The sequence below is a fragment of the Nansenia antarctica genome (assembly GCF_963989245.1).
Source record: "Nansenia antarctica genome assembly, chromosome: 11".
Taxonomy (NCBI): domain Eukaryota; kingdom Metazoa; phylum Chordata; class Actinopteri; order Argentiniformes; family Microstomatidae; genus Nansenia; species Nansenia antarctica.
In genome coordinates, this window is record NC_137681.1 from 17,785,690 (window position 1) to 17,807,179 (window position 21,490).

The 21,490-nt window shown below is 44.0% G+C and overlaps 1 protein-coding gene across 1 annotated transcript in view; it reads right to left on the reverse strand.

The window, feature by feature from the left end:
* Positions 1 to 19,447, reverse strand: part of abcc3 (ATP-binding cassette, sub-family C (CFTR/MRP), member 3) — a gene marked incomplete at both ends in the record, with an annotated part of 40,137 nt that extends 20,690 nt beyond the window's left edge. Inside the window, 7 exons of the mRNA XM_080541751.1 lie at positions 231 to 362; positions 715 to 776; positions 950 to 1,075; positions 2,265 to 2,396; positions 2,811 to 2,924; positions 3,250 to 3,426; positions 19,412 to 19,447. Coding sequence (XP_080397877.1) covers positions 231 to 362; positions 715 to 776; positions 950 to 1,075; positions 2,265 to 2,396; positions 2,811 to 2,924; positions 3,250 to 3,426; positions 19,412 to 19,447 — 779 coding nt within the window. The remainder of the gene's footprint in view (positions 1 to 230; positions 363 to 714; positions 777 to 949; positions 1,076 to 2,264; positions 2,397 to 2,810; positions 2,925 to 3,249; positions 3,427 to 19,411) is intronic.
* Between the last annotated feature and the right edge of the window lie 2,043 nt (positions 19,448 to 21,490).

Consider the following 21,490-nt stretch of genomic DNA (forward strand, 5'->3'; position numbering starts at 1 on the left):
CTCCCTCCCTCCCTGCCACACACCTATTGTATCTCCCTCCCTCCACCAACCCATCAACTCCCCTCCCTCCCTCCATATCTCCCTCTCTCTCTCCCTCCATACCTCCCTCCCTCCCACCCTCCATACCTCCCTCCCTCCCACCCTCTCTCCCTCCCTCCCTCCATACATCCCTCCCTCCCTCTCTCCCTCCCACCCTCTCTCCCTCTGTACCTCCCTCCCTCCCTCCATACCTCTGGGCCTTGGCCTGCTCCCCCTCCCATTCTCTGAGCAGCTGGGGAACAATGACCTCTGAACTGTCCTTCACGTTCAGAGACCACAGATCTTTGGCTTCCAGAGGATTCTTATAGCCCTTAATTGCCATGCTGAGGGAGAGAGAGAGAGAGAGAGAGAGAGAGAGAGAGAGAGAGAGAGAGAGAGAGAGTGAGAGAGAGAGAGAGAGAGAGAGAGAGAGGGAGAGAGAAAAAAAACATTAATAGAGACATATAGAAAACCTGAGACTCACCACACATGCACACACGTTCATACACACACATGCCCATTCCTGCACTCATACACACGCAGGTGCAAACACACACACACACACACACACACACACACACACACACACACACACACACACACACACACACACACCAAACAGGTTCGCACTTGAACTCCCATTCCACTCAATGTGACAAATGACTAGTATTCATCCCCCAGGGAATTCCTCTGTACCTGGTGAACCACCAGAAGGTTATGGTGGAGAGAAAGCCGGCTGTCTTTTCAGGGCAGGGGTTCTGTGAAGAAATGAGAGTGAGAAAAGAGGCCGGAGAGGCAACACACACACACACACACGCACGCACGCTCACACGCTCACACGTACACACGTACACACGCTCACACGTACACACGTACACACACACACACACTCACGTTCACACACTTGCATGTGGTATGTGGTATCACTCACAGGATCTGTGACCACGTTGGAGAAGAGGGGGGGTTTCTCGTTGAAGCAGCACATGATGAGCTCTGCTCCAATCAGGGCGAAGTAGAAGTAGAAGGTGGTGAAACGCAGCTTGTCTGGGACCTCTGTCTGAAACAGACATGACACACACACACACACACACACACACACACACACACACACACACACACACACAGCAGGGACATACCAGGTTCAGCCCAGGCCATGTGCACACATATAGATAGTACTTATCCTAGAAAACAAACCTTTGTATTTGTGTATAGAGAACATCTTGTCGCTTACACTACAGTGCTTCTCTATCGATTTAACACATTTTCTGAAAGCATAGCTCATTTTGTCTTAACTCTTCAATCCAAAAACTCACACACAAAACCCTAAACTCTAAACACAAATCTCTTGCAAAAGCAAACACTGCATGTTATGTCTTCTCAAAATGAAAATGTGTCATCAAATGACACACACACCATCAAATGAATAGGCACTACAAAGAACCAATTGAACACTGAATAAATGTAATATATAAATATGTCAAATATGTAAAGAAATAGTTGGAGCACAAGGCTGCATGGCCTGGGCTGAACCTACTATGTCCCTGCTGTGTATGTGTGTGTGTGTGTGTGTGTGTGTGTGTGTGTGTGTGTGTGTGTGTGTGTGTGTGTGTGTGTGTGTGTGTATTACAGTGTATAATATCAGGATAATAAGAGGAACTCTCTGCCTTGCTGGTCTTAGAACAACAGACCTACTATTCCCCTTCAACCTCTCTACACCTCTATTCCCCTACCCTACCCTCCCCTCCTCTCCCCTCCTCTCCTCTCCTCTTCCCTCCTCTCCTCTCCTCTCCTCTCCTCTCCCCTTCCCTTCCCTACTCTCCTCACAGCACAGCACAGCACAGCCATGTCCTCAGCCAAACTCCACAACACAGACACCAATCTACAGCGGCGCCAGCTCTTCAGTCGGGGGGTGGGGTGGGGGTGGGGGTGGGGGGGTGGGGAGGGACGATAAACACGTCTGGAGAGAGGGAGAGGCGTGAGGAGAAAATGATGTAGATAAGAGAGGGGAAGAAGGAAAAAAAGAAGGAAGGCAAAAAGGATGCAAAAATAGATGAGGGGTGGGGGAGCAGAGGAGAGGGGAGGACAGAAGAGGAAGACGAGGAAAAGAAAGGGAGTGTGCAGAGAAAAAAAAGAAGAGAAGAGAGGAGGAGGAGGAGGAGGAGGAGGAGAGACTAGACTAACACAGGTATGTTTGTGAGTAGTAGTGTTAGGGTTAGGGTTGTTGTGCTTCTCACCACATCTGGGGAGTTGGCCTGCAGGATCTTGGAGCGGAATGGTACAATGGCACACAGCACAGACAGGAACCAGAAGATGAACAAGATCCCAGACGACTGGACCCCTCGCAGTCGCTCAAACTGGATCAGAAATGTGGCCAACAGCTGGAGAGAAAGAGAGAGAGAGAGAGAGAGAGGGGGAGAGAGGAAGGGGAGAGAACATGATTTAGATTAGCACAGACAGGGCTGCTCTCTCTGCCTCCCTAATCACAGTCTTCTGTTCTCATCAAAGGACACTTAGAGGCTTTCTTTGCAGCTAACGAGGATCCACGCTATTAATACACAATCTACACTACAGCCTAGTGAAAACAAGTGATTTTCTGAGTGATTCAAAATACTGAAGAGAGCCCAAAATTCACCAGTTTTTTTTTACAGGGTTTTTTACAGGATGCAACGAGAATCCTGTAAGACTTTTGTTTACATTGGAAATTGATTGATTGATTTATTTTTACAGGATGCAACGTGAATCCGGCAGGACTTTTGTTTACATTGGACTGTGTTTGTGTTTGTTTTACTTACCATTGTCATGCCGACCACCAGCGGAGTGACAAAGTAGATGGGTGGTTGAGACTTGTCGTGAAACGTGTAGAAGAGATCTGTCCAACACACGATCCACAAAGCCAACCCTAACACCTGTAGAGAGTGAGAGAGGGGGAGAGGGAGAGAGGGAGAGAGAGAGGGAAAAAAAGTCAACTAGACACAGATATGGTAGTTCCGCAGCTGATACAAGATGCGCTAACTCCTCCAGGGGGAGGCTGGTGGAGGTAGACATCGGAAGACGGGCTCATTGTAATGCACAGAACGGGATGAGGGATGCTATCAAACATGTGCGCGTTCCTCGTTCCGTTCCCTGCATCGCAATGAGCCCGTCCTACGATGTCTACCTCCGCACCAGCCTCCTCCTGGTCCACAGCGTGACCCATAAGGCAGTAACTACAGCAGGTAGACAGTCTCTCACCGTTTTCACTCGGTTTAAGATGGACATCATGATGTATCCTTTGTTGTTCCTCTGGAGGTAGAAGATGTAGAGAGGGCAGGCGGCCCACAGGTACACACAGGGCAACCACGCCAGAACAGACAGCTGGAAACATGTGGGCAGGTCTGGACTGCTGTGGCGTAGGGTCTGGTTGGTGTCCTGCACAGACAAGAGACAAGACGGGAGGACAGGAGAGAAAGGCCAGGGTGAGATGAGGGGAGGGACTGGGTCTGTGGAGGCTGGTGGAGGTATCTGCATGGAATGGAAGGAGGAAGGGTGTGTTTCGATACCATTCCTTAGTCCATTCCGTGCATTAGTGACACTTTAAATAACGTGAAAAAATACTATTGTGCAATATGACAACCCTAGTTGACTATCTGTGCAGTATAGTACAGTGGATTGTGTACATAGCCTTTATTTATGTAAACCTGCTCCTTACCTTCTTGTGATTTTTTTCTTTTTCTAAAAGTTTTTTTTTCCCCTTTCCTAACACCAGGGGAGCCACCACTCCTAAATTTCGTTGTTTGGTACCTGTACTGTAGCAATGACAATAAAGTCCATTCATTCATTCATTCATTCATTACGATGAGCCCCGTCCTCCGATTTCTACCTCCGCCAGCCGCTGGACTGATTAGACGTCGCAGGCATAGATCTAGTATCAGAGTCGGTCTGTCCTGTGTAGGTACAACATCATCCATTTCCTGGCGAGGATTTGAACACAGGCCTCATCAAGGCCACTTCTCAAGACCCTGATTTACTTACTTACTTATAAGTAGATCTGTTTAATCGTATGTTACAGTATATCTAATTCTAGTCAAAGGGGGAAGGCTGTTAGCCAAGTCCATTGGCCACGGAGAGTTGACCTCAGGACAATGTCAACACATGCCAGAGTAAGCACCTGGCAACCGCGATGGACGTGGTCAATTAAACTGAGACTCCAACACGTACAGGGTAAGACCGTATCAGGGGAGGCTAGAGGAGGCAGTATTCGGAGGATGTTCTGCGATGTATAGCCTACCTTCCACCAACCTTCCTTGGACAGTACCACTCTTGAGAGAGGTGCTGGGAATGTTACTGTGCAGCATTGGCAGTCAGTAGTAAGGAGCAGCTTTCTCTGTAACCACAGTGGTCAGGTCAGGTCAGGTCACGGTCACGGTCATGGTCACAGCCCTGGGACAGTGAGTCAATGGAGTTCTACCGCCTTAGGGCATGACCATGGGCCCAATTCTCAGTCGATTTAACACCTACACAATACATGTGAGTATAAACCTCCAATGGTTTAACACATTACAGCGTCTTAGAGCAGTATGTTACTGTACTTAGTCTGAATAGGTGGGATTAACAGTCTGTACAATTCCATGTGCGGTTGAGCAGAGAGAGGGAACTGAGTGAACTCCAGGTTCAGTACATGTGTCTGGCAAGGGATTGAGTTTCTCCATTACCCCAAATATCAATCAAAAGAGATACAGTGGCTCAAAGACACATTTGATAACAGTAGAAAGAACCGATACCCACAAGGCACTCACTCTACTGTAGTGTAGTGAGTGTCTTGTATGAAACACTTGCATCAAAACTGCTATCAAAACAAGAACACTGATTTATTCGTATAGTCAGTCAGCGTATTCCATCTCATATCACTCAAAGCCCTTTTCTGAGGAGAGTCAAGTTGCAACTGTTGTACTGAAGATGCTGCCAGCATAAATACAAATAACAATAGACGTGAATTATTTGATATATTATTTGAGATGAAAAACAACAGGAACATGGGGGGACAGGGGAGACAGGGGACACTGCCGGACCCTAGCTTCCATCACAAGACCTCCCGGGGTGGAGGACATGGGCACTAATATATTATAACTACTGAACCATGGCACCGTCACTTCGACTGTACATCATAGTAAACTCAATTAAAGCCCAGTCAGGGAGACACAGCCAGCTCAATTGTGTGTGAGTGTGTGTGTGTGTGTGTGTGTGTGTGTGTGTGTGTGTGTGTGTGTGTGTGTGTACATGAGAATAGTGGAGGCTGCTGCAGTGTCTGGCACCAATCTACTCCACAGTGCAGCTTAATGAAGTACAATGAGCACTCATTCATTCCTGCCAGGGGTTATATGTTCTTGTTATCATTCCCTCTGCAAACATCTAATTACGGAGGAGTTGGACATGAGTAAACAGCATTACTTTAAGACACTGTATGCCAAATCATGTTAGACATCAGACATCAGTTGTTCTAACCCCCCACTGACATCTGCTATTAGATTCAACCTTTTTGTCATTGCACAGAGTACAACAAAATGTATTTTTTGCTCTAGGCATAGGGTCAGCCATAGTCAGCACCCCTGGAGGAAGTAGGGGTTAAGTGTCTTGCTCAAGGGCACAACAGCAGTGGTAGGACACCTTAGATATGATGCCAGCAACCCTCCAGTCACCAGCTCACATGCAGCTCCCTCCTGAGGTGGGGATCGAACCAGTGACCTTGCGAGGGCAGCGCTCGTTATGGTGGTGAGAGGATGTCAATGAAGCAGTGGAGGCTGGTGAACACGTGTTTGATACCATTCCTCCTTCCATTCCATTCCATGCATTACAACGAGCCCGTCCTCCCATTTCTACGCCCAACCGCGTCCCCTGCGATGAAGGCCTTATGAGGGAAGCTATGCCAGTGTCGTGAGGTCTAGAGTTAATTACAGACAGCCTGGGAACTGTAGTCACAGTAACACAGTAACGACGGTGGTTGTTGCAATGAATAAACAAAGCAGGCGTCCATATTAACAAGACCAAAGGGAGAGACATACAGCATTTACTGTAACTCTAACTGTTTACTGTTTGTGTCTACTTTGAGTCCGAGGCCCCAGGGTAAAACCTGCTTCCACTCACCATTAAATAGTGTAAAATAGACCACCCCCAGATACCTTTCAACATAAACACAGCTGCTGAGTTTCCTCTCTCTCTCACCACTCCCATTAGCACTGCACAATGTGTGTGTGTGTGTGTGTGTGTGTGTGTGTGTGTGTGTGTGTGTGTGTGTGTGTGTGTGTGTGTGCGTGCGTCCGTGCGTGCATGCGTGTGTGCGTGTGTGTGTGTGTACTGTACACATGTCCTGACTCAAAACGCAAATTGGCAGCACACACGGGTGTGTCAGCCGCGTCGAGAGAGAGAGAGCACAGGACGTACTGTACTCTACTGTACATTATACATGGACGCGGACACAAAGTCACACGAGAGCGTCGTCGTGCGTCATTGTTTCCGTTTCTACTGAGCAGCAGGCCTATACCCATCCCAGGTGCCTCTGCTGTCATCTCAGCGCTACGAGGAGGAGGAGGAGGTGTATACACCACGGACGTGTCTTGAGGGCGGCAGGTTGAAACCGAAGGCGAATTGTATAAATATTTGCTGCCGACTCTAAGCAAAAATGTCATCTGTCGTCCGGAGATCCCTTCTCTTAGCTAGGCCTAAGTGAACCTTGAGCAGGTCTAGTGTCTAAACCACTCGTTCGTCTGGACGGATTGATGGCAGCTGCTGGACTGAAAAAATCGGGTGTAGTGCTGAGGCACAAATATGTACATTTCAAGCCTGCAAACTGTGACACTTTAAATAACGTGAAAAAAATACTATTGTGCAATATGACAACCCTAGTCGACTATCTGTACAGTATAGTACAGTGGATTGTGTACATAGCCTTTATTCATGTAAACCAGCTCCTTCCCTTCTTGTGATTCTTTTTTCTAAAAGTGTTTTTCTTTTTCTTCCCTTTCCTAACACCAGGGGAGCCACCCCTCCTAAATGTCGTTGTTTGGTACCTGTACTGTAGCAATGACAATAAAGTCCATTCATTCATTCATTCATTCATTCATTCCCCCCAAGTGATTCTTCCAGGGGAGACCGTTCCATTACAGTGAGCCCTGTCCACCGATTTCTACCTCCACCGTTCCTCCCAAGTGCGTCTTCCCAGTTCCCACCCAGCATAATGAAGCTGATCCACGTGGATGATGCTCTCACTAAATAGATGATTTATGTGTCTTTCCCCATATGCGTCACAGTCTGAGTGAACTGAATGTGAGTATTAATAACATGTCATTTAGCGGACATTTTGAGTGCATACATGTGTTGTACATGTGGTCCTAGCATGACTAATCGTACACATCAGAGAGAAAGATGAAGAAAGAATTCATAAACACAGCGCAAGTGTGAGTGTGAATATGCTGGCACTCACAAGAACACCTTCCCAGTATTTAGCCTATACTGTACAAGACTGTTCTGCAAATCTGGATGGTGTTTCACAAAGCATGAAAGGCGCCATAGCACACGCACAGGACCAAGACAAAATCTGTAGCTGTGTATTTTCTACCACCAGTTCTGCGCCACGTTTATTTTATTAATGTATTTTTTTTTACGCGTGTTTCCCCAGAGTTTTTATCATGTTTGCATGTTGTTTCTGTTTGTGTGTATAAATGAAATGTATTTCAAAAGAATCGCCAAAAAATATGAATCTTATTTCTTTTTAGTCTTTTAACAATATTCGCTTTCTATCTGCTTCACCTGATGTTGATGACTATGCTGTATGTATGATGACTATGCTGTATGTATGATGACTATGCTATATGTATGATGACTATGCTGTATATGATGACTATGCTGTATGTGTGATGACTATGCTGTATGTATGATGACTATGCTGTATGTATGGTGACTATGCTGTATGTATGATGACTATGCTGTATGTATGGTGACTATGCTGTATGTATGGTGACTATGCTGTATGTATGGTGACTATGCTGTATGTATGGTGACTATGCTGTATGACTATGCTGTATGTATGATGACTATGCTGTGTGTGACAACGTGTCACAAAAGCGCGGCATTTGGCTTGGCCCATAGCCAGGTAAGGTGTGGACGGGCTGTGGTGGCTGTAGGGACAAGCTTCAGTGTTTATCTAGCGTGATTAGCCGCTTGAACACACTCAGTCCTAACCTCTGACCTCCACTAGATAACCCATTCCCTCACGTTTCGTCTCATGGTCTTTTCATTTTCTCTCTCTGTTTTTATTCATTTTTTCGGTTTCAAGGGCCTTTGCCTCTGTGTATGAAATGAGCTATATAAATAAAGTTTCATTTGATTTGATTTTACTTGATTAGCAAACCACGGAAGCAAAAGCAAGGACAAGTTGTTAGTTCGTTAGTAAGTTATCGTTCGTCAAGGTTAGAGGTAGGTTATCCACTATTAGATTCACTGTTCTCACCTTACTGTTCTCCTTACGTCATCTTAATCAGCCGCCTACACAAATAGCACTGAGGAAAGCGGCGCGAATCAACAGGAGAATAGATGCTTGTTTGATCGCTATAGGTCGCAATAGGTTCCTCGGTTGCAACAATGCAATGCATGGGTACTGTGCAATAGGTGGTTTCAGGCGGGGGGAGGCTGGTGAGTGTAGGGTTTAAGTCACAAGCCTACACCATTCTCTACGCGTTGTTCCATCTGCCCATCCCTGCCTCTCAAGTTTCCCTCACTACCCAGCCCACAGCTTTACATTTATACATTGCTGCCTAGTGAAAGTAAATGAAACGTTATCCATCATGCCCATTTTTAGCAAGATAACCAGAGGGTGTTTCTTTCAACTGAGGGAGATGGGAGAATTCTTCTCTGTAGTAGACTCAACTACAGGGAGGCTGGTGGAGATAGGCATCGGGGGACAGGCTCGTTGTAATGCATGGAATGGAATGATACTATAGAAACTTGACAGGAAGGGATGGGCAGGTGGAACAAAGCGTAGAGAGAAGGGTGTAGGCGACGTGTGACTTAAACCCTACACCCACTAGCCTCCCCTGCCTGAAAGGACCTATTGCACAGTACCCATGTATTGCAATGAGCCCGTCCTCCGATTTCTACTTCCACCAGCCTCCCCTAACCGAGGCGACCTACAGTACAGTACCAAAGTCACACCTACACATGTGTTTGAAACCATTCCTCATTCCATTCCATGCATCCATCAGCCCTCGTCCCCTACCACACTTCTGAAAACTACCCAGCATGTTTCAGAACCTTATTCTTTCTGACATGCCATGCTAAATGTAAAGATTGTGAATGTAAAGATTAATATTCTATACTACATCAAAATATCTAAATACATTATATTACCTTATGTGCAATATACAAATACATATTATGTCACCTTGAACAGCCCTGTTCTCTCTATGCATGCAAGGTCAGTGCAAAGCATGGTACGATGCATTCCAAAACCAAACTGAGCGCATTAGTCACCTAGAAAGAATGTGAATCAACAACAAACGTACGTTTATCTTAAGACATATGCTGATAAGAGCCCAAAGCCGAGCACACGAACACTGGCCATTAGGATCCATAATATATACATATTATGTACACACACATGATATATACAGAGGCTAATATATAAGTGGAGTATTTAAATATCAGAATGATAACTACATTTTCATCACAGATTGTAAACAATTTGAAAAAGCGTTGCAGTATGTGAATAAGACGGACGGAGATGGGAGAGAAGTGTTTTCCGCAGATTGGAGAGAGCAGCACATTGATAGACACCACTTATGGCGGGGGAGTAGCCTCCTTGAACAAAGGTAGAGCATACAGTACAGAACAGTCTGTTCAGGGCCCAAGCAACCTCTCAACAGAACATTAAAATAACCATCATTCAAAAAACTATTTACACAAAGAAAAGCTTAGATTGCCAGTAAAAAGACTCTGACTGACTACAGAGTAGGTGGTTCCTTTTTATTCATGTAGCCTTGAAGCATACAATTCTCCCAAGCACAGAACACTGTGATGGAAAATGCCACCTTGCAGAATGACTAAGGAAAATACAATTATTTCTCATTAAATTGTGATTTTAATATTGAACTAAACCTGCAATGAAAAGAAGAGACCTCCCAAAGACAACCAGGAGGAGAGCGAAAAGGAGAGAGAGAGAGAGAGAGAGAGAGAGAGAGAGAGAGAGAGAGAGAGAGAGAGAGAGAGAGAGAGAGAGAGAGAGAGAGAGAGAGGGAAGAGAGAGGGGAAGAGAGAGGGGAAGAGAGAGGGTGAAAAGTAGACATTTTAGTTATATTGAAGGTCTGCAATCGTGACCAAAGCTAGTGCGGTAGTATTGGTTCCTCGGGCATGGTTTCAATGGTATGTCCGTCCTCTATTCCACCATTATGAATAGAGTGACCCCTAGTAATCTAATCTCCCCCATGGCAAATATACTGCCTTAACTATGAAGCCACCTCATAACTGTCTCTTCAAAAGGACCACAGACGAGCAACATGGAGCGGTGTCTCAGGAGTGAGAGGTGTCCATTATCACTGAGGCCCAGTAGCCTATACTGTCATTTAACCAAGATAGAACAATGGCCCGGTTCCATTAAGGCTCCTAGTCCCTTCCCCAGCAGTGTTCACAGATCTCAAAGGGAGTGAATGGTGGAACATGGCATAAGTAGTTAGCATTTAGCCTATTGTATCTATGTGTGTCTTTGATACCATTCCATATGTCTTTGATACCATTCCTTATTCCCTTCCATGCATTACAATGAGCCCATCCACCGATCATGCATTACAATATAGCGGCAGATCAGTCTCGAAGGCTTTAAAAATATATATTTTTGTATAAATCTCACGGGATTGATCAAAATAAGCCTGGATTTTTCTTAAACAACGTTGATGGAATACCCACCAGGTGGGGTTACAACCATAAATATCAAAAGACCTCAAATGAAGAACACTCACTGGCAAGTTATAACAAAAGTAAACAGTGTCAGTAAACAAGGTGTCAGTAAACAGGACGGGTCCGGCACTTGGGGTGCAACACCATTTGCATCCCCATAGCAATGATATGGTAATGCCATGGAATACCAAGGAAAAAAGGGTGTGCCGATATGATCGCAGATGGGAGGTCTGCTAGGTGTGTCTGCTAGGTGTGCCTATTTAGCTCACAAACACAGAGGGTGATTCACGTGTAAACAAACACATGTAAACATAATAAGTGGTCACGATTTTACCCAACGACTGTCATCATCATTTCAAACCAGTTTACTAATCAGTCTGTCTTGAAATCCATCTACACCTTCAGCAGTAAGCAGACCTCGCTGCTTATCCAACGATTCTGGTTGGGGAAACTTATTTTCTCTTTGTAGGAAGTGACACTGTTGACACCTGCATTGATGTAATCCACAATGGGAGGAGCATATGAATCAATGTCCATTCTGAACACGTTGTGTCCCTCTAGCCCAATCACTAGCCCGATCTCTAGCCCAATTAGCAGCTATACAAAGGCCCACATGTACAAACACAAAAACACAGTCAGCTCCTCAGGCCAGGACTATGGCTGCTGCCAGTCAAATGGCACCTATAGATTAGCTTATCTGAATCCTTCATCAGAGCATGGTACTGCAGGGCACAGTCATATACAGTACAGTATTATAATGGCATTCTCTGGAATCCTCTGCTCACTGTTTAGCACCATTCACACCACATGGGTGCTTGCCACACAAGGCTCCATCTCATGTAGTCTCTCTCTTTCTGTTGTACTTTCTCTCCCTCTCTCTCCTCTCTCTGCTCTCTCTCTCTACTCTCATGGTAACAGCAGCATGTGTTGTTAGCAACTACGCACCTCTCCCAGTGGAGGCTGGTAGAGTTAGACATCGGAGGACAGTAGCCAGAATACATGGAGCTAAAGAAAGGACAATTCAAACATGGACCTCTGCAATACATAGGATAAAAGAGTTGATGGAGTGACTATGTTTGTGGGCTGTGTTGTATGTGAAGTTAACCTGTAATTGTTGTATTATTATGATTGTATGATTTACCAAATATAGTGTAATGAAGAACTATGGGGGGGGGGGTGGAAGGGATGTTATCGCCATGGGGGGGGGTTACTCATGTGTTTATAGTGGGGGGGGGGGGTTAAGATAAGGGGAAGAAAAAAAAATCAGTGCAGACACTTATTTTGTTTGGTGTAATAATGTGAGTTTTTCATGTGTACTGTTTTGTAATAAATAATTGATTACAAAAAAAAGAAATCGGAGGACGGGCTCATTGTAATTCATGGGATGGTGTGTTTGATACCATTCGTCATTCCATTTCTGCATTTGCAATGAGCCCATCCTCCGATTTTTGCCTCCACTGTACTCTCAGAAGAATAGCTTCAATCCCAAAGGCTCACACAATAACAGCCCCTATAACAAAACATCACCTGACCCCCTATGCACACACTACACGCTCTGAAAGTTGAGGTAAACAGTAGGAAAACTGACAGAAAATGAATCAGTAGTTTATGTTATTGGCAAGGGAGGGGGGTAAGCCGTGCCAGCTGATGAGGCAAGTCTTTGGATCAGGGGTCAAGTCAAGTTCATGGACTTAAAAAGATTTTGGGTGCTTACTGAAGGGATAACCAGACATGTCACACTTAGGTCACAGTTAGTTTGTTAGACAGGCATGGCAATAGTGGACCATCTTTCAGTCTACGTCATTAAGTTGGCGCCAGCTCAAAACCTATTTGCAGCATTTTACAGACATAAATGGAGCATTCACAGACTGCAATTGTAAATCAATTAGGGAGAAAGAATTAGGAGTTGAACAAGTTACATAGTATCATTGTGCAGATTCTGAATGAAGATGCCAGAACTTGTTTTTGACATGCTCAAATTAACTTACACTACATATTAACATGATTTATGTCTTCTCATAAATCCTAATACTAGTTATTTTCCTGAATTTGGATGTAATCTGTTACAGTAATCTGTAATTTGTCTCTTTACCTTTATTTTCCCTAAAAATGAAATTATAAGACAATGACACGTATTTAATGGATTGGAGGAGCAGATGCTTCCACAAGAGTGCAGTACTATATAAACAATTGACAACCTATTTAGGGAACTACTTTTTTTTTTACTTGAGACACAGCCCATGCAAACAGGAACTGGCAGCTCCTAGAAATACTTGGCATTCTGACTGGTCTTACAACATCTTCTTAATGTTTCTCTTTTAGTTTCTCAGTACAAGTAGCACTGAAACACTTACTGTATCAGCAGAGGGTAAAAAAACGACATCACAGTGCAGAACTAATCATAGAAAGTTGAAGCATCACCTTTTTTACTAAATGTGTGGGGCATTCCGCTAAGCGCGGTGTTATGAAATAGTCTGTGGTTATAAAAAAACAAATTTAAAAAACCAAACCATCTGTTTGGGCTCTCTACTGTGTCAACGGGAAATCAACTACTGTGAAGGGCTGGTCGATGGATACATCGGAAAAAGGGCTCATTATAATGCATGGAACGTGTGTTTAACACCATTCCTCTTTCCATTACATGCAGAACAATGAGTTCTTCCTCCGATTTCTACCTCCACCAGCCTCCACGTGTGGAGGGAACAAATGCCTGCAAAAACACAGGTCCTGGTGGCTGTCTTGGCTGTTTATGTCCTATGGATTTGAATAAAGTAGGATTATGTTGCCTTGATACAATGACCTGTGGTCAATTCCCCGAAAGCTTCATAGCTTAAGTAGCAGTTAATTTCTACAACCCAGCCAAAAGCCGCCTGAGGGTAAACATTTGAAAATCACTGGTTGCGAGTCAATCGTCTATGCACGAAAGAACAAAATGTGTGTTAAATGAAGAGTTTTGCTTGTATCGTAAAGGCATGGGCCTGGATCATCAAAATCAATAAAGTACTACTTTTGTTAGGAAGCTTTCGGGAAACTGACCCCAGATCTGATCTACTGGTCTGCTGTGCTTTTTTCCTCCTAATGGTTAGGGTAAGCACCAGGGGAGGCCGGTGGAGGTAGAAATCGGAGGATGGGCTCATTGTAATGTATGGAATGGAATGAGGAATGGTATCAAAAACATGCATTATTAAAATCCTCTGATTTCTTCCTCCACCAGCCTGCACTCGTAAGTTCTTGTTGAGTAAGTAAGCTGATCCTAAAACTGCTCCTGAGGGCAACTCATAACACACAGAGGAATTGCTGCTGGCCATGTTGGTTGTGTGAGCCGTCTGGATGTGGGACCTAGCTGACAGCATGGGGTAAGAGAGAGCAGGGGACAACAGCCAGAAACATTTAACATGGGACCTTCAGGGTATTCCATCGAAAAACGGTTGGAGTGTTGGAGTTGTGTTGTCATGGTAACCATTGATCATGTGTTTCTAGGGGGGGGTTTCTGTGAGAAATCCACCCATTAAACCACGAGACTCCCACTTCCGGGCTTTTTGCAAGCTCAGCGGTATCTGAAGGGTTCAGGAAAGAGATATTGAAGGGAGAAAAAAAGACAATGTAAAAGTAGGCTATGGTTCATACTGTAAAAAGTTAGGTCTGCATTCTGCATTCTGCTGAATGAGTAGCAAATGGACACTAATTATTATAGAGGAAAAATGACAGAGGGAAAAGGGACACTGAAAGGTGACATTAATGGCTGAGATTTGCATAATGTCTCCCGTTAGGGAAAGGTTAGGAGTACACAGGTGGCGGTTATGTCTGAAGCCATCAACCTGGCACAGCAAATGGCAGATCTCTTTTCTAGGAAAAGTTAATTGTCTGTTGCTTTTGAGTGCTGTCATCCACATTGTTAGGAATATAGTCAGTCTCCAAGTACAGAATGGATGAATATTTGAATACACGATTGAATAAATGAATGAACGAATGAATGAATGAACGAACAAACGAACGAATGAATGAATGAATGAATGAATGAATGAATGAATGAATGAATGAATGAACGAACAAACAAACGAATGACTGAATGAATGAATGAATGGATTATTGAATGATGTTTACTTAATCAGCTTGCTTAACACAAACGTGTTTCTGGATCATGATGACGGGGGTACAAGCTGCACCCCCTTATAGGCTTACAAGATGCAGAATAATAAACTTGAAAAATTATTGTGACTAGCTGTGAGTCACCCATCACCAGAAAGCTGCATTCAATTAGTAATTAAAAATGGTTATGGCGTCAATCCACTGCTAGCTATCCATTTACGAAATAACGGTGATTTGTGACATGTTTGTTTAGGGGTACGGTGTAACATGGTAAACACAAGGTAGGCTCAGGAGTGAAAAACCGAACCTTTCATTAAGCAGCTGCTGCAACCAATTGCTTTAGGCTCGAGTTACACAACATGCCGTGTTGAAGACGTTATGCTAATCCTCCCCAGCCGTTGAGTTAAAGAGGCTGAAGTGCATCTGTTTTCATAGCAGTGACGTGGTCCTTGGTACCTCACATGAGGTAGGTATGATCACAGACCTTGGCCAAAGCAAGACAGCTGCCAGCAGATCAGCTATCAGGGCACACAGCTCTTTAGGGACGAGGTAATGTATCCTACTTCTACATTAACATGTGTGTACAGCCCAGACACACGCACGTGCATGCACACAAGCACACGCATACACACACATGCACACGGCACACTATACACATCAGGGAGAGGAGGTGCAAGGGTCTGTGCACACAAAGAGCTGTATTGAGACAGTGGCCTGTGCTGAGAACATCATTGATATGACAAGCACACTCCTCTACATGCTCTCTCTCCATCTCTGAAGGAAGAGAGAGAGAGAGAGAGAGAGCACCACGGAGGGTTACCTTACATGCCCTCGGTGCTTCTGTGCTAATCTAAATCATGTTCACTCAATCCCTCCCTCCCTCTCTCATTCGCACTCTCTCCGGAGCGACGCTGAAGAAGGTATTGCTCAAATTCTTCCAACATATACCGTAACTGTTAATACTCGCGGTGGAAGTTGCCTTGAACATGCATATACACAGTTCCGGGAGGCCTACAAACCCGTCCTCCGGCCACCATTGGTCAAATCAGATCACGATTGATTGATCAAATCATTGATTGATCAAATCATTGATTGATTGATCAAATCACGATTGATCAGATCACGATTGAACAGATCACCTGTTGTACAAGCACAAGCTGAAAAGGTTCGCAATCATGCCATCTTGACGACGCATGTGTGTCTAATCCCCACCGCTACCTAGTTAAGTATAACACTACTTTACATTGTTAGCAGGCTCACAAAACAACCTGTGTTAGTTGACTAGCGAGTGTGTCATTGATTTTCAACAACGCTTAGCTTGCGCTTTTATTTTGAAGTCGCGAAAACAAAATCGGTCAAAGTCAATGTCGGAATGTGCCTCTTGTTGTTGTTCAGAGACATGCCGACATGTTTGCTGTAATTATATGACTTGGCAGTGGTAGTCATCACTCAATGTTCGTCTCATTCACAGACAGCATGGGTTGCTTGCACTGTTTGATGGCGTCATCAAAAAAAGTATTGTGTTCGGTAAACATTCAGACTTTTCACACCGAATGGCCGAATACCGAATATGCTTTTTTTTGCTATTTTCAGTGGCCGAACTTTCGGTGCATCCCTAATTTCAACCACTACCCCTTGTATATCTGTTCCGAAGGGCAAGCCGAAAAGCGAGTGGCACTCCAAAAGGGGAGGGGTAGGAGTAAAAATGTGAAATGGGATTGGGCCTTCCTCTCTCTTTGTCTTGCCCTCCCTTATCTGATTTCTGAGACTGAGCCTGCAAAATGCTGGCAGTCTTACAAGAACACAATATGCACATACTGTAGACAGAATCACCATGCCCCTCCCCCTCTCTTCTAGCTTCCACAAGGCACTTTTTGGAGTATTCTCTTTGGTGTGTGTGTGTGTGTGTGTGTGTGTGTGTGTGTGTGTGTGTGTGTGTGTGTGTGTGTGTGTGTGTGCGTGTGTGTGTGTGTGTGTGTGTGTGTTTGTGTGTGTGTGCATGCATCACAGCAAATCAGTTAAACACTCATGTTTTAACATACAGTATATTTTTCTGCTAATAAAGCGTTACTGATCGTACAAATCATATCATACCGTAATCATATCGTAACCAGCCCTGCTGACCAACTTTCTTGCCATTAGAGTAAAAGGACTTTTAAAACGGGTCAAAATGGGTCAATGACAATAGTCTCAGGGTAGCTGAGACAATACACATAACTCAGGGTAGCTGAGATATCCAGCACCGCAGTCTACAGCACACACACACATGCCCATGTCAGCATGGGTTCGAATCCGGCTCATGCCCTGCTGACATGCCCTCTCTCCCTTCATCTCCTTACTTTCCTGTCTGTCTTCACTATATCTGTCCAATAAAATGACAAATATGAGTGGGACTGCCCCACTCAGAAAAAAAACAACTTAAAAATAATTATTATTATTATTAAAAAGCGATATAACTCATACATGTTAATAGTTTGATAGCCACTTGGTGCTTGCCAGCTAGTGAGCTGACAGTTATTATATTTAGAGGAAACAACGATGTGCTTACGGTGTAACCTTAGGTAAGAGCCCTGCAGCTATTGAAAAATGTCAATGAATGAGTTATAACTGTTTGAGAATGGTTTAGACATTTCTTATGAACAAAGAAACAAAGTATTTACAAACCAGGGGCCATTGGCAGTCATAATGCATTTTTGCTTCTTTTTTTTACAGTAGTGAAACTGTGTAGGAACTAAGGTAGAGGGTTGTAGAGATCTCATGACAGTTAAGGTGTAGCCTGAAACGTTGGGTCTTCAGTCCACGGCGGAAGATAGGGAGTGAAACTTAACTGCCCTGTCTACCTGCCTGCCTCACCTGTCTGCCCTGCCGGCTTGCCCTCATTCTAATGCAGGCAATGAAGTGTACTTACTGAGGTGTAGCCTCACAGGCTAGGTGAAACTATAATCATATATTCCCCTAAGGTCTGCTCATACTGAGAGCCTATGCTACAGTAGCAGGGAGAAAAGGGCTTCAGGATTATTTTTGATCTCCACATAGGATCCATTCTACACCAGTCTGTGACATGTCTGTTAACACTCTCCTGTTCTTGAATTTGTTTCCCGTGGTGCTTAAGATGTGGTGTTGTTATACATATATAGGCCTAAACAAGGGAAGTACAGGCTCCAGGTCTTCACCTTGCATAACTTGACTTCGTAAACAACCGAGACATGTTGTGGGTGTACACATACCGAAGAAAATCAGGCGCTGAGTCTTACCCCTGCAATAAGAGGCCAAGAAGCCTACAACCCATAGGCCTATTAACTAGCAGGGAACTTTGAAAAGGCCAAGCTAACAAGGTCTCTACGGGGATCATGTGAGGATTGGCGGCTTTAGAAGGATATTCCATCATGTTCTATGAGGTTGTAATAACCAGTTGTTGACAGTTCCAATTGGAGGCAGAAAGTGGTGTCTGGGCCTATTTCATTGAATTTCATTAATTCATACAAGCCAGAATATTTACAACACCAAGTATAGGCTTAACTTGTTAAATTAACATCAATCATTTCCTGTAACCCCAACAACTTGATCGCTCAGGCCAAGCCAACACATAGGCTTAAAATGATGTATGACCCCAAAACAATGCAATATAGGGTAGGCCTACAGGTGCACCATGGTATTTATTGTATGTTTGCATGTGAAATAAAAATGCGTGTCTTATTTTTCCAAATCATAGAGGTTAGTTAGATTTTCTCAGGGGATCCCAATTTGGCCTTGCGGTTCCAAACAATCGTTTACCTTTTTTAAGGTGTTATGTCATTGACAATGTCATTGTCAAGTTTGGGAGCCAGTAGAGGCAACTTTGCCTGTGTCCCTCCCTGTCCAGCATTTAAAGAAGTTACAAACGTGCCTGAAAACGTTCTTGAGATGCTGAATTTAAATAATTAAGACCTCAATTATAACGATAGTGTCCATATCAACGGTGGAAAAGTTAGGAGCATCAATGCCAGGACAGGAGTGCCGCATTTTCTCGCTTCAGGCGCTCATCGTGAGGTCAAATTCAAGTCTGAATATCCCGCTGCATTAATACATCCATTTGCCATTTTCACCACACTGCTTTTAGGCTGCAACAGCGTTGTTATTACATGCCTGACTACCATTAATAAAAAATAGATGTGCAGTCATTATTATTTTCTGATATAAAACTGTCCTGCGCTAATTGCTGTATCATAATCATTTAGGCTACATGGATTAGTTAGAGTTACAGTAGGAAAACAAGACTATTTCCGAACATATTGGAAAACACACTGAGGCCAAGTCAACGTCCTTATGCTTCAAATCCTTGTGATACACACGAGGTGATCAGATCACTACCGCGGATCATCGACCTGCCATCCGCCAGACTTACCCAGAACGGGAGATCTGCTCCGCATAAGCGCTCCATGACCACGGGCCGTCGCCGCTACAACGATCGAATGACTTTTCTCCTGATATGAACAGGTCGCTCCTTTCTTCTATCTTCTTCTCTTCCTGTACATAAAGAAAGAAATCGCAAACGCTCAAACACTCACAGACACACTCATACGAAAGAGCACTTTCTTTATCTTGGTCTGTACTGTAGCCTAGTTTGGCTCCGCTTCTGAACATACCCTTTCTTCCTTTCTCCTCTTTCCTCTGGGGCGTGAGGTTATATAACGCACACGACTCTTCCGTTGTTGCGAGAGAGAAAAGTCATCGGAGGTTTTAGTTGTCATGACATGAGAGAAGTCCGCCCACACTGGACGTTCAGGACCCGCCTTACACACATACACGCACACGCACATGCACACACACGCACACACACACACACACACACACACACACACACACACGCGCACACACACTAAAAGTAACCCACGCCATGACTTTGCAAGTTGCCTAGAATGACTCATTAAAAAATCTCAACGCCAATGTAGCATAGCAGGTAATTTCATTCATTCATTCATTCATTCATTCATTCATTTATTCATTCATTGTCAATTAATTCTCCACAATGTACTGCTGTATATAATTATCACAAAATAGAACGTTAAGATAATAGAGAATATGAAAGAATAAAACAAAACGACTTATTGTAAGTCGCTGTCTGCTAAGTGACTAACATGTGAATGTAGATATAAAAATGTAAACGTACAGTGACAGGTATTACCCCCAGCCCAGCATCAACACACGGGTCAGCTGAACATCAGGTCGTCCACATACTGCTTGGTTAACTGAAACAATGCCAGGCAGGAATTAAAGTCATGCACAGACACACTGTAGCTCTCCAGCTCTAGGGATGATGCAGGGTTGCAGACAGCTCTCTCCAGCTCTAGGGATGATGCAGGGTTTCAGACAGCTCTCTCCAGCTCTAGGGATGATGCAGGGTTTCAGACAGTTCTCTCCAGCTCTAGGGATGATGCAGGGTTTCAGACAGCTCTCTCCAGGTCCAGCAGGTTTGCGCATGTCAGGCAGACAGACAGACAGACAGGCTGAAGCCACAGACCTAGTGATTTCCTGTTGGGGTTAGGGTTGGTTAGGGTTGCAGCATGACAGCATGATAATATGTATCATAGTCTCACATGACAGAGACGGATGCAGAAAGAGACTAGGGGCGCAAAGTTCATCACAACGTCTACCAAATAATGGGTTCGAGGGTTAGGGTTAGTGATTAATTATTTTTTTTGCCTCCTGTCACTGTTCAGATAATCAAGCACAGCAGCAGGTCTGTCTGACAACTTCCTCATTAAATTCAACCTTGGTAAATGTTAAGTGAGACCCTTAAACAACCCCCTTAAACTCACCCCATTGAAGTTTGAGATTTTTTATATTTTAACATAAGGTGGTTATGGTTATGGGTTGTGGCCCCTTATTTTGTATCTTTAAGAGAAGTCAAGTCAAGTAGTGATACTGTATACTGTAGCCGGTTTACTGTAACAATTAGCGATATTATTGTTCTGTTGCCTGAAGTTGTGTGATGGCAAATAATGTTGAAAAGCAATTTTCAAAAAGGGTGTAAAATTACACTGAATTAATTACAGTATCATAGACTGCTAGGAAAAGCTATTACATTGATTGCATGGGAAAGTGAAGACAATCATTATCAGAGAAAATGAGGATTGACTGGACCCTCTGGAGGAAAACTGAGACTAGTTATTATATATATAATTGTTTTAATGCTACAGTATATTGGTTTTAAATATGGTTAGAGTAGGAAAATAAGATACTTGGAAGGAGCACTCTAAACACTTACGTGTTTAGAGTGGTCCTTCCAAGTATCTCGATTTGACCCAGTGAACAGTACAAAAGAACATAACACATTTTAGACCCTTTTGTACTGTTCACTCTGTCGAATTGACCCAGGACATTATTGGGATTTTAAAGCAATACAGAAATAAAATAGCTGTAGGGTGACTATGTAGAACTATCTGATACAAAGCCATAATAAGCCTGAACTGTTATTGCATGG